Genomic DNA, 13,887 nt, shown 5'->3' with positions numbered 1-13,887 from the left:
TTCCAGATAGCCATACTGCTGCCAACATTTCTTGGCAGTATGACCAAATGCTGACTGCCCAATTCTGGGCCAGTTTGAGGGTCTGTGGGTGGAGTATTGAAACACATGGAAGCTCCATGTGTATCAGAAGTCCCCTGCTTCAGTTTCAATCTTCAATTTTTACATTTCACCAGAAATTGGCTATTTTGCTTCTGTCTTGATTGCATGTGTGAAGGAACATGCAGATTTTGAGAAGGCCATTCGTCGACTTCAGATTTGTAGCCCAATTTGGAACTGTTTGAAAGAGTCCGAGAAAAGGCAAGGGTCAAAGTGACTTTTTTTTAATTGCTCAACCAATGAATTATAGTTTAAATTATATGAATTCATAGGTCCTGTTTGGTCTTTCTAATCCTATTCAGGTACTGCAAATTGATGAAATGAAGGTAAAATTGAGTGCTTTAAAGGCACTGTTTGACCAGGTAATGATGTTTGGAATAGAACCATTCAAAGACAGAAAAGTTCAAACTGGAAATGAAGAAAATGAGAGTGAGAAATCTAAGGAAACAGAAGAAGAAATGGCTACCACTCACAACCTTCTTCAGCTTCTTTCTGGGTTTCTAGATAGTGAGGTATGATTGAAACTAGCAAATATGGATGTAAATTTTAATTTCATGTGTGGAAGAATATAAAGCGAAAATTTGAGCAAAATATTTCCCTGACTGGCACTAGCAACATACAAAATGCATGAAAAAAACTAAGAATGCTAACAATGTCAGTTATACATCACTCATCTGATGAGTGACATGTTGAAATAGTCATGAGAGCTTTTTAATTGCTTCAGATTAACAACTTCTACCGTGTTTCCCCGAAAATACGACAGGGGCTTATTTTCTTTTGCCCCACGAAATATGCCCTTGGGCTTATTATCAGGGAGGGCTTATCGTTTTGGGGCTGCCGGGCGGCTGCTCCCTTGTGAACTGGCTCCCGAAGAGCCGGGCACAGCCTCAGGGGCGAAGCAGCCCTGAGGTAACCATGCTCACGAGCAGCCACCCGGCAAATCCCCTCTCCAGCCGGGAAGAGCGCCATTCACTGACCTAGGGGGTATCCCTAAAGTGCCAAGCCATGTGGTGCTCTGCCCGCCCCCCAGCTCCCACGGCTTGGCACATTCGGGATACCCCCTAGGTCAGTGCATGGAGCTCTGCCCGGCTGGAGAAGGGGGTTGCGCGAGCGCCTGTTTCGCCCGCAGCTTCACCAAGCTCCATGCACTGACCTAGGGGGTATCCCGAATGTGCCAAGCCGTGGGAGCTGGGGGGCGGGCAGAGCACCACATGGCTTGGCACTTTAGGGATACCCCCTAGGTCAGTGAATGGCGCTCTTCCCGGCTGGAGAGGGGATTTGCGCAGCTCTCCCAGGCCACCGCCGCCTGCTGCTGGCCGCTGCTGCCCGCCGCCGACCGCTGGCCGTTGCTGCCCGCTGCCGACCGCCGCCGCCCCGCTCCGAGCATAACTTCCAAACTCCAAAACTCGGGGCCGAGTCTTCCAGCATCGGCCGCTCTAGGAGTGCTCTCTATGGTGGGCCGGCTGCCGGACAGAGAGTTTTCCGGACAGAGTCTTCCAGCAGCCGGCCCACCATAGAGAGCACTCCTAGAGCGGCCGATGCTGGAAGACTCGGCCCCAAATTTTGGAGTTTGGAAGTTATGCTCGGAGTGGAGCGGCGGCGGGCAGCAGCGGCCCACGGCCGGCGGCGGTGGCCTGGGAGAGCTGTGCAAGGGCTTGGTGAAGCTGCGGGCGAAACAGGCGCTCGCGCAACCCCCTTCTCCAGCCGGGCAGAGCTCCATGCACTGACCTAGGGGGTATCCCGAATGTGCCAAGCCGTGGGAGCTGGGGGGGGGCGGGCAGAGCACCACATGGCTTGGCACTTTAGGGATACCCCCTAGGTCAGTGAATGGCGCTCTTCCCAGCTGGAGAGGGGATTTGCGGGCGGCTGCTCGTGAGCATGGTTACCTCATGGCTGCTTCGCCCCTGAGGCTGTGCCCGGCTCTTCGGGAGCCAGTTCACAAGGGAGCAGCCGCCCGGCAACTCTCCCCTCTGGCCAGACAGAACGCCACTCCCCAACCTAGCGGTATACTGAAGGCGGCAAGCAACTTGAGCGCTCCCCCCGGCTCCTGTAACTTGGCGCTTTCGGGATAACGCTAGGTCAGTGAGCGGTGCTCTGCCTGGCCGGAAGGGGGTGGTTGTCCAGGGGGTTTATTTTCAGGAGTGGGCTTATATTTTTGCCCACGCGAAAATTGTGGCAAGGGTTTAGTTTCGGGACAGGTTGTATTTTTGGGGAAACACGGTAGTGACCATTCAGAGGTATAGCGGCACTGAAAAAAGTGACTTATGATTTGTTTTCATACTTAAATTGCAACATCCCCATGGTCACATGATCAGAATTCGAGCAATTGGCGTGTATTTGATAGTTGCAATGTCCCGGGGTCATGTGATTGCCATTTGTGACCTTCTCATCCAGCTTCCAACAACCATAGTCTATGGGGGAAGCCAGATTTGCCTAACGACCACATGATTCATTTAACAACTGCAGTGATTTGCTTAATAATTGTGGCAAAAACGGTTGTAAAATGGAGCAAAACTCACTTAACAATTGCCTTGCTTAGCAGTGAAAATTTTGGGCTCAATTGTGGTTGTAAGTTGAGGACTATCTGTGAATGCAGTCTTGCAGAATGAAACTTAGGGTAGATGTTGTAGCTCCAATTTCTTGTGGAATAATTACTGGAATACACTTGTTTAAATCTCTTCTCCAGTTTTCAGAACTTAGAACTGAAGCTGCCGAGGGACTGGTGAAGCTCATATTTTCTGGCCGGCTAATCAGTGCTAAGCTTCTTTCTCGATTGGTTTTGTTGTGGTATAATCCAGTGACAGAAGAGGATATACGTCTCCGACATGCCTTGGGAGTTTTTTTCCCTTTATTTGCATATTCAAATAGGTATAGTCTGTGTATATGGATATGTCTGTAGTTTCTTTTTCTATACAGGTAGTCCTCGATTTGCAACAGTTCATTTAGTGACTGTTTGAAGTTCCCACGACACTTAAAAAAAGTAATTTATGACCATTTTTCACCCTTATGGACCATTGCAGCATTCCCATGGTCATGTGATCAAAATTCAGACACTTGGTAACTGATTCATATTTATGACAGTTGCAGTGTCACATGATACTTTTGTCATCTTCTGACAAGCAAAGTCAATGGGAAAGCCAGATTCACTTAACAACTAGGTTACTAACTTAACTCCAGTGATTCACTTAACTGTGGCAAGAAAGGTTGTAAAATGAGCAAAATTCACTTAACTGTCTGGCTTAGCAGCAAAAGTTTTGGGCTCAATTGTGGTTGTAAAATGAGGACTACCTATATTTTAAATAGCTCAAAGTGAACTTAATTGAAAAGAAAAAAATACTGTGAAGTTTTCAAATTTGTATTAATAACAACTGCTTAACCATGTGATTTGCTATATATTTTGTTAAGCATAATCTTTGTTGATTTTTTTACTGGGTGTACATCAATCTTATCTTCCAGATGCTTCTAAATGTTTTTTACATGAGCAGCTTACTGTGGTTTAGTTTCTAAGACTGTTACCATACGCTATAAAAAAGCAGAAGGACCACAGTAAGATTTATATTAATTACTGTTCTTAGAATATTAGACTATCTTTATGCTCTATGCTGTCATTTGCATCTTATGCCACTTTCACAAGAGACCTTATTCTTTCATCTGAACATAGAATTAGTTTCTCTTATGTTAGTTGGAAATTGATGCAGTTGGGTGCATTTGATGCTGTGTTGTGTTAAGGCCTCACCTGTTACATTTTAAAAATGCAGAACTAATCAGGAATACTTTGAAGAAACTTTTCTTCCAACGTTGCAAATATTATTTAATGCTCCAGCTTCATCACCATTGTCAGAGGTTGATGTAGCTAATGTTGCTGAACTTCTGGTGGATCTAACAAGGCCCAGTGGATTGAATCAACGCTTTCAGAACTGCCAGGTAAGGTATATCGTATGTGAGGAGGCTGTTTTGTTTGATCTGAGATTAGAAAACCCTCAAAATCTGGGTTAAAGCCGCCTCCTTGCAGTAATGCTTTTGTTGAAATTGTGGACAATTTATATTTGGACAATTACCATATTGTAATGGCTTTTTCAGGGTTTGACCGTTCATGATAATTTAGCGCTGAAAATATGCAATGAAATTTTGATGGATCCAAGTGCGCCAGATGTCCGAATATACGCAAAAGCTCTCTGTTCCTTAGAATTCAGTAAGGATTTCACAAATGACCTCATGGATTTATTTGAGGATATTCTTGTGGTAAGCCATAGCCTAATGATACATAAACACAGATTTAGTGGGTTTCCTGTAAAATTTCTGAGACATGTCTTAGGGTATCAGAGCATGTGAGAAGAAACATTATTTGCCCATTATTTAATATTTCTATTCTCCAAAAACCTGAGTTTGCAAAAGCTAAGAATTAAAAATGATCTTTCTTTGACCATCAGGTTTCCTTATCTTCTAACTTCTTCTGAGGAAAAACCCTGAAGCCAGGGTTAATCAAACATTGTGGTGCCATGATCCTGTAAAATATAAATTTGTTTGAAGTTCATTTATCAATATGTTAGATGTCACATTAGAAGTCACCAGCCAGAACTCCCTGGGAAATTAATGTATCAATGTGAATAAATGATGATAAAAAGGGAATGATGAGGGAGGAAAAAGAGATCAGATTAATTTAGTCATTTTCTATAGGAGGTTTTCTATATGCAGGTTTAGGTAGACATTATCCTCCCCTCTTCCATGGTTCTAAATTAGTGATGGCGAACCTTTTAGAGACCGAGTGCCCAAACTGCAACCCAACACCCACTTATTTATTGCAAAGTGCCAACACGACAATTTAACCTGAATAATGAGGCTTTACTACCTAAAATCATGATAAACAACGCAGAGTTCAGCTAATTGTACTAAGAAAAACATGATAAATGCACTTTTATGCCCCTTCATTTTTTTCTGCTTTTGAAATATTACGTTTAGCAACGATAAAAAAGAAAAACTTTAGTAATATCATTTATCTTTCCCCCCCTCCCTCTCTCTCTTTCCCCCTCTGTCTTTCTCTTTCCCTCCTCCTTTTTTTCTTTCCCTCCCCCCCTTTCCCCCTTTCTGTCTTTCTTACCCTCCCTCTCTCTCTTTGACTCTCTGTTCTCTCTCTCTTTCCCTTCCTCCCTCCCTCCCTTTATCTCTCTCTCTCTGTGTCTTGTCTGTCCATCCATCCATCCATTCATCTACCTGTGCTGTCCTGTCCAGCTTCAGGTGTTGTATGAATCCAACCACCTGGGCTGTGGAAGGGGAGTGGAGGCTTGACACGCAAAGCCAAACATTAGAGATCCACACAAAATAAGGCAACTCCAACCTGGATCCTGTTGGGGAGACCGTGTTGGGGGCCCAGAGAGCCTGAGTGCAGCTGTCTCCTTGGATGCAACCAGCAAGCAAACAGACATGGTGCTCTGTCTGGGCCGTCATCTTGGAGCCCCACCTCTGGCCAGTGAGAGTGGAGCAGTCAGGGTGCGCACCTTCCTTGCTGTGGTGCTAGCACTGGCCAGGAGGGGCATGCGAGCTGAACGTTTGGAGTTGCACTTGGCGTAGTTTGTAAGCGGGCTCGGTGGGGATGCTTAGCGGGGAGACCCCGGCCCATTTGGTTTCCTTCACTGTGTGGTGGGAACTCAGAAGGCAGAGGAATGCCTCTTGGCGTTCAGCCCTCAATGACTCCTTTGGGGCGACTTTTTCTGCTTTTGAAACATTAGGTTTAGCAACAATAAAAAAGATAAACTTTTGTAATATCATTTCTCTATCCCTCCCTCTCTATATCTCTTTGCCTTCCTCTGTTTCTCTCTCTTCCCCCCCCCCCACTCCCCCGTGGGGGTGGAAGGAACCCCTGATCTGTTGCTGGGTGGTAGGAATGATGTCTGAAGGCCGACGAGCCCAGGAGCAGCACAGCCACGCACAGCTGGCTGGTGGGAAGGCGGGGCATCCCAACACAGCCAACTCTGCAGGAAAAGAATCTGCTTTTTTTTGCTGAGATGACGGCATCGTCATCAGGCATCAGGAGGAGGACGGGACCCCCGTCTCTCCATTGTTGAAGCGTTTGAGTGAAAAAGTTCACTCAATTCCACCTTCGTGAGATCTTTTTCTTTCACGAGGTTGGAATTGAAACACGATGGAGAAACATGTTTGGGGCTGGGGCGACTGTACGTGTGCCCACAAAGTGGGTTCTGTGTGCCACGTCTGGCATGCATGCCATAGGTTCACCACCACAGTTTTAAATGAAGAAATATGGGCGCTTACTTCAGTGTCAGTTCTCAGTTTCTTTTGGCTTGATTCTAAAGAGCTGGGTGTTTTGCAGCAGAGTCCACCTTGACTCTTTTTGAGCCCCTCCCCAATCCGTATCGACACCTGTGTAGTCTTGTTACCCTTCTATGTTTTATCTTCCTCTTCTCATCCCCTTCCTTATCCTGCTATCTCTTGGGGAATTTGTCAGAATGAGTGGAGGAGAACTTGAGTGAGCCTAAGTGCCAAGGACTTTATTGAAAACTCTTCTCCTGTGCCTATCCTTTGGAGGCAATGTGGAGTGGTCTTTGGACTTAATGGTGTGGAGATCCCTGCAAAATCTTTGGGGGGGGGGAAGTTGAGAGAGAGAGAGACAGAGGCCATAGTTGTTGGATTCTTGACTCCCACTCTATGGGCCGAAGGGGTTGCTGCTGGCCAAGAGCCGCTTCAACCCATCCCATTCAAATTTGCTTGCAGCCCTCCCCCCCCCCCCCCCCCCAGTTCCTACTCTCAGTTGGAAAAGTCAGAGAATCACATGAAAAAACCTGAAAATCTTTAATGGGGAATCATATTTATTTCTTAACAGCCTCTGACTTATATTTCACAGATTCCAAAATCAGTCTTGAGTGATTTCTGTGGTTTTCAAATATTAATAAAATTATCCCATGTTATTTGCAGTAATATACTATTCATAGAGAGAGATTATTTGCACTTCTATTTGTTAATGAACTTCTTAGCCCAACGTTCAATTCCAGCACCAACACATGTCTAGGATCAACAAATGCCCACTTCTAAATAAGCTGTTCTTTACTTCTCTATTACAGAAAGTAAAAGATAAAATGACTTTAAAAATGATTGAAAAAGTGAAGAACAATTTAAACAAAGGAAGCCCTGTTGATGGACATGTTTCAAAAGAAAAAGACACTGCAGAAGTAGCTGAAAACAATTTGGACTGCAATAAATCGTGTCCGTCCACTGACCAGAATGAGGAAGGTAACATAGAGAACATACGTACTGTATTTTTTGAATTCTTTTGAGGATAATCTCTAGATAGGATGGGAAATGGGGTATGGGAGAGAATTGTGTGTTATGGTTGTATTACAGAGGTGGAGAAATTACTCAATTTTTACATAATACCCTTATCATGTAAATTCATGGATGACTTTTATGTTGGCATTAATATGTTGCCCTGAATATTGGGACTGGAAGCCCTGGTCCAGGTATGTTTCACTTCTGTCCCTTCTTTAGTGGTTGTCCTGAAGCCTGTCCTCCAGGATTGTTGAATACATAAACACTGTTTATGCTTCTTTTAAGTGAGGGGAGGGGGAGAGACATTTTTACTCAAGAAATGAGTCTGTCAGATCCCTATACTGCCATTCAAGTGGGGAGGGGACCCCCGATTCTTTTACTCATATTGCTCTAATTCTGTTTTCCCATGTATCCTGGAATTCCCTCGTTTATAACTTTTACCCTGTCACGTATTCTGCCCTATGCTTTGATTTACCTTGGGGGATGTACAAGGGGGAAGGGCCATCAGTTTTCTCTCAATTTGGAAGCCTCACAGAAGAAACGCATGGGAACGACTCATCTCTTTCTCAGGACAATCATATCTTCACATCTATGGATTGGCTCATTCAACATCAAACTGAGGGGGGGGTGTTCCTAACCACTTTACGCTAATGGAATTGCCTGGGAGGAACTCAGACCCTGCTTTGCATTGTCTTGCATTCACCTCCTTTCAATAAAAGTTTCCTTTTGAAATGCTAAAGTTTTGAGAGTCTATGCTTTCTTGAACAGGAGAGAGAGGCAGGACCTTACAGAGTCATTGACTCATATGTTGCTTGGGAAATAGGTTGTTTAGATGGAGGTGGAACAGATTCTTTCATTCATTCATATATATATTTGTGTGCCTCTCCGCCAACCCCCCCCCCCCCCCAGTTCAACACACAGTGATGAACTCAGTGGGGTTGTTCTGAAGTTGCTGACTAGGAATATGGTTGCTATTCTTTTAGTTAACAGAATAATTTGTGCAGACTGCAAATGCTGTTTTCCTTGATATTAGAAGAGGTACAGTACTCTGAATAACTTCAAATGACTCATTTAGCCTTGACTGGTACCCTTGTCTCAGAAGCTAGTGGAAGGGAGAAACTTCCTTATATTTGCATTCCCAAAACCAGGAGCTATGTTCTGCATTATAATTAACATGATATGCTCTTATTAGAATAGCAACATGGGCATTAACTTTGTTCAAGTTGTTTGACTATATGTTGTCCTAAATAGGTGATAAAGTAATCACTCCTACTGAAGACACAGAGAACACACCTCTAAAGCCAAGATCTTCAAGAAACAGAGCAACAAAAGGTAATAATCCTCTGAAACAAATATAGTTTTGCTTTGTAAAGCTTTCTCATAAGTGTTTTTCTGGCTAAAGAAAGGCCATCTGTGAGTGTATGTAATACGCTGAACTAAAAAACATGGACACTCAGTTTTGGGACTACTTTGACTTTACTGAAGTGGCTTTCTCTTCAAGTGCAGTGTCTTGCATTTTGTTGCAATATGGGCTCTCTGACTAAGAGTACCAACTTACAAGAATAATTCCGGTCCCAATTGTGTTCATAAATTGAGGACTACTTGAATTTTTGGGAGATACATCCAATAACACTGGGCACTTAGGAGATTCATAATGGGTAGAGGGAACCGGAATCAGAATTGAGCTGGAAGGGACCTTGCAGGTCTTCTAGCTCAACCCCCTGCTCAAGCAGGAGACCCTATACCATTTCAGACAAGTGACCGTCCAGTGTCTTCTTAAAAACCTCCAGTTGTAAAGCACCCGCAACATCTGAAGGCAAGCTGTTCCTCTGGTTAATTGTCCTCACTGTTAGGAAGTTTCTCCTTAATTCTAGGTTGCTTCTCTCCTTGATCAGTTTCCATCCACTGTTTCTTGTCCTGCCCTCTGGTGCTTTGGAAAATAAATTGACTGCATCCTCTTTGTGGCAGTCTCTCAAATACTGGAATACTGCTATCATGTCTCCCCCAATCCTTCTTTTCTCTAGACTAGCCAAACTCAAATCCTGCCACTGTTCTTCATATATTTTAATCTCTAGGTCTTTAACTATCTTAGTTGCTCTTCTTTGCAGTTTTTCCAAAGTCTCAACATCTTATTTGTAATGTGGTCACTATCACAGTATTCCAGGTATGGCTTTACTAAGGCTTTATAAAGTGGCACTAATATTTATGTGATTTTAATTCTATGCCTGTTTATACAATCAAGGATAGTATTAGCTTTTTTTGCTGCTGTCACACATTGCTGACTCATGTTTAAGTGATAGTCCACTAAGATTCCAAGGTCCCTCTCACAGTTCCTGTTTTTGAGCCAGGTTTCGCCTAATCTGTACTTGTACCTTTGGTTTTTCCTGCCCAAGTGTAAAACCTTACTTTTCTCCACATTAAATTCAATTTTATTGGATAGGGCCCATTGTTCAAATCTATCAAGATCTTTTTGGATCCTGAGCTTGTCTTCTGGGACATTGGCTATTCCTGGCAGCTTAGTGTCATCTGCAAAGTTGATGAGTTCCACTTCTATTCCCTTATCTAAGTAATTTATGAAGTTATTGAAGAATACCAAGCCTAAAATGGAACCTTGCGGTACCCCACTGCTTAATTCCATGTAGATGTAGTAACATAGTCCTCAACAAAGACTACTTGTTGAGTATGGTTTGTCAGCCAGTTACAAACCCATCTGGTGATGATGCTCTCTAAGCAGTGGGGTACCACAAGGTTCCGTCTTAGGCCCAGTACTCTTCAATATCTTCATAAATCACTTAAATGAAGGAATAGAGGGGGAACTTACCAAATTTGCAGATGATACTAAGCTGGCAGGAATAGCCAATACCTTTCTTGATAGGCTCAAGATCCAGATGGATCTTGACAGACTTGAATACTGGGCCCTATCTAATAAAATAAAATTCTATATAGAGAAAAGTAAAGTCTTACACTTAGGCAAGAAAAATCAAAAGTACTCATATAGACTGGGTGAAACTAGACTTAATAGCCGTACTTGTGAGATGGATCTTGGAGTCTTAGTGTACAACCAATTAAATATGAGCCAGCAGTATGCAGCAGCAGCCCAAAAAGCCAATGCAATCCCAAGTTGCATTAACAAAGGGATACAATGATTAAGTGAGGTACTAATACCACTCTATAAAATCTTAGTAAGACCACACCTAGAATACTGCATTCAGTTTTGGTCACCACACTATAAAAAAGATGTTGAGATTCTAGAAAGAGTGCAGAGAAGAGCAACCAAGATGATTAGGGGACTGGAGGCTAAAGCATACCATGAACGGTTGCAGGACTTGACATGGCTAGTCTAGTGAAGAGAAGGACCAGGGGTGACAAGATAGCAGTGTTCCAATATTTGAGGGGCTGCCACAGAGAAGAGAGGGTCAAGCTATTTTCCAAAGCACCTGAAGGCCAGACAAGGAATAATGGATGAAAACTGAACAAGGAGAGATTCAACTTGGAAATAAAGAGAAAGTTTCTGACAGAGAGAGCAATCAACCAATGGAACAACTTGCCTTCAAATGTTGTGGGAGCTTCATCAGTGGATGCTTTCAAGAAGAGACTGGACTGCCATCTGTCAGAAATGATGTAGAACCTCCTGCTTGGATGTAGGGGTTGGACTAAATCATTTACAAGTCCAACTCTGTTATTCTGTTAATAAAGTAGGTTGTTGTCTATTTTGTCAAATGCCTTGCTGAAGTCTAAATATACTATGTGCACAATATTTTGCTGGTCTACTAATTTAGTCACTTTGTCCCAAGAATGAAATAAGATTAGTTTGGCATGATAATGCTAGGGTGCAGCTTTCTGTGGAATACCTCTGAAGAAATTACGGGTTCATGGTTTTAAACATTGACATGTATGCGTTGTGTATCCCTTTTAGGTCTGAGAAAAATAGAATTGCAGACTGAGCACCAAAGTGGGTGCTCTAGAACTAAAGAATCTGAAAGTGACAGGTAATTTCCTTGACTTATCTGATAATTCCTGCTGTTAGGATTAGACATGTGCTTTCAATTTTCTTCTTTGTGATTAAAAAGTTATATTGGGTTATTCAGTGTAGATGACCAGGCTGAACCTGAGGGTGGAGGTCAAACACATCATTAGCCTGATTCCCTACAACCCCAAAAGAGATCTAAGTCTCTTGAAGAAGTCCATTGACTCTTACCTGGCACCAATTTTTCATGTCCATTAGTAGATTAGATTCTTGTGTATAGGTTATATGGAATAAACACAGTGCTTTCTGGTTTCTTGCACCTGACATTAAGTACTATTCTGTAGTAAACTGGATGGTCATTTGCACATAAGTATACATACAGTATGTATATACATTTTTTTCTGTAGAGTGATAGCAAAGTGCAATGGGTTAATTTATTGAACATTAGGTAGCATCAAATAGGACTATTTAATTAGATATTGTTTCTTCCCCTCAGTGCCATCTGGATGCAGGACTAAATTTGACTGCCTGTGGCTAATCTGCTCCCTTGGCTGATTAGCCATGATAAAAAGCTCAGGCAGGAGGCTGATGTCCAAAGCAGCTGAAGGAGTGGGGGCAGGAGTGGGAACTGTGTTAATGGGAAGAAGGTGGTGGTGGCAACTTCTCATGGAGGGAAAGTAAAAGAAAGTGTGCTCCGGTGAAAATTAAGATAAATAGTGGAAAGATCTGCAGATGAGTTCTTTCCACTTACCTCTTTTGATATTACCATTTTATTTTATTTTTTTGGAGAAGGAACTAGCTTCCATAAAACCCAATCTGGTAACTATCAACCACATTCTTGTACGGTTTTAAAGGTTTGTCAGAAAATGTCAATCTATTAATAAGACTAGACAGAAATATAATTATAAAATGTATGTATAATTTTGAGTAAATTAGGGAAAGGTTAGGTTTGAATGTTGCTTGAACAGTTACACTTTAATCTTAAAACAAATCCTCTACATCCAGGCAGGTGATTGTCAATATACTTAAACCGCCTTTAGATCTGCATTTACCTTCCCCAACTGCAAAATTTATGGAGTAAGCTGTATATCTATCAAGTCACTTGAGAGCCACGTTTCTTGCTGAAAGATGACACTGAATGTAACTCATTAGACTTCATGCATCTTCTTCTTGTAGCTCTAGATATGGGGTTCTCCTCGGAGTTATAGAGAGGATTGGCATTAAGTCTACCAGAACAAAGCTACTCTAATTAATTGGAACATGAGCAATTTATTGTCAAAATGCAGAGATAACCACTTTGTAGGTTTCATAACTACATTTATGTCATCTTGCTGTAAGAAACCTAAGAGAAATCCAATATAAGCTGGTCCTTCATTAGAATTGGATACCAACATAATCAAAGTAACTGATTTTAGACCTGGTCCTTAAGCAATCAATAAGTTGCAAAAAGCATCTACAGCAAATTGTTATAATTTACTGGAAAAACAATGAAAAGCATGTCCACCAAGACAGAGCGTATTGCTATAAACCAATTTAGAACTTGATTTCCTATGTGTGTGTGTATATATACACACACATACATCATATACACACACACAGAAATGAACTCAGGAGCTGTCCTAAGTAACTGGTGGAGGGTGGCTTCTCATTTAAAAAAAATCAACTCCTTGTGTCCTATTGAAACCATTGATCTCAAATATCTTTCCTTCCTGGCAGAGAAATTCAGCAACCTGGGGTGTATTTGAAACGAACCCGTCGAATCAAAACAACAGGTTGTGCAAAAACGAAGATGGATCTCTCCAAGCTTCTAGACAAAGAATAGGTTAACCAAATCTGATGGTCACTAAAATTTGCTTTATGTGCTGCATAATAAAGATAAAATCATTTTAATGTGGTATATTTTATACAAAGATGTCTCTATTTTTTTAAAAAAAATAGTGCCCATTAAGTATGCTTGAGAATTATACTTAATTACAACCAATTTTTATTGCATATATAGTTCAAGCTGTTACTCTAAAAGCTGTTTGGATGGTTAAATCAGTTTTGTTTTTCAAAATGTAAACGTATTTTGAAATTTGTCCTTTGTGAAATGTAATAAAATGTTGCAGATTGTCCGTAGTAGTTATTAAAATGGCAGATAAATTATTTTTACTTCAACAAAAGAGTGACTGTTATGCAAATTCCCTCCTCCAACCTCTCAATTAAAAGTTTGGAAGCTTTTAGCCTTAAGAATTTAAAAATGAAAGTCATTCTAATAGAGAACTGCATTAATAAAACAGCCATATGTATTATAATTAATAATAATTTATTAAATTTCTAGACCGCCCCCTCTCCCCATATTATGAACTAGTAGAAGTACATTGCAAAGTACTATCTTTCTGAACTATAAAAGTAAGCATTTTAAATTAGTGTCTTCCCATCAAAGACTAGTATTAGTAATGCAAGGAGGGTTTAGAAGGATGCAGACTGTCCAAAGCTGAATGTATTTAATCATAAAGAATAGATTTTTTATGCTGAACAAATGAATATTCATTATGGTTCTTCAA

General features: G+C 41.8%; 1 protein-coding gene across 1 annotated transcript in view; it reads left to right on the top strand.

Moving 5' to 3' along the window:
- The window catches only part of NCAPG (non-SMC condensin I complex subunit G), a 30,102-nt gene extending 16,597 nt beyond the window's left edge, over positions 1 to 13,505 (top strand). Inside the window, exons 15-22 of the mRNA XM_081959384.1 lie at positions 399 to 608; positions 2,783 to 2,964; positions 3,855 to 4,020; positions 4,177 to 4,338; positions 7,170 to 7,338; positions 8,626 to 8,706; positions 11,291 to 11,363; positions 13,058 to 13,505. Of these exons, the coding sequence (XP_081815510.1) occupies positions 399 to 608; positions 2,783 to 2,964; positions 3,855 to 4,020; positions 4,177 to 4,338; positions 7,170 to 7,338; positions 8,626 to 8,706; positions 11,291 to 11,363; positions 13,058 to 13,163 (1,149 nt within the window). The 3' untranslated portion in view covers positions 13,164 to 13,505. The remainder of the gene's footprint in view (positions 1 to 398; positions 609 to 2,782; positions 2,965 to 3,854; positions 4,021 to 4,176; positions 4,339 to 7,169; positions 7,339 to 8,625; positions 8,707 to 11,290; positions 11,364 to 13,057) is intronic.
- The last annotated feature ends 382 nt before the right edge of the window (positions 13,506 to 13,887 follow it).

This window comes from Natrix helvetica, assembly GCF_964273705.1.
Source record: "Natrix helvetica genome assembly, chromosome: 7".
In the NCBI taxonomy this organism is placed as follows: Eukaryota; Metazoa; Chordata; class Lepidosauria; order Squamata; family Natricidae; genus Natrix; species Natrix helvetica.
Note: the sequence above shows the minus strand (reverse complement) of the source record. Positions and strands in the feature narration are given on the sequence as shown.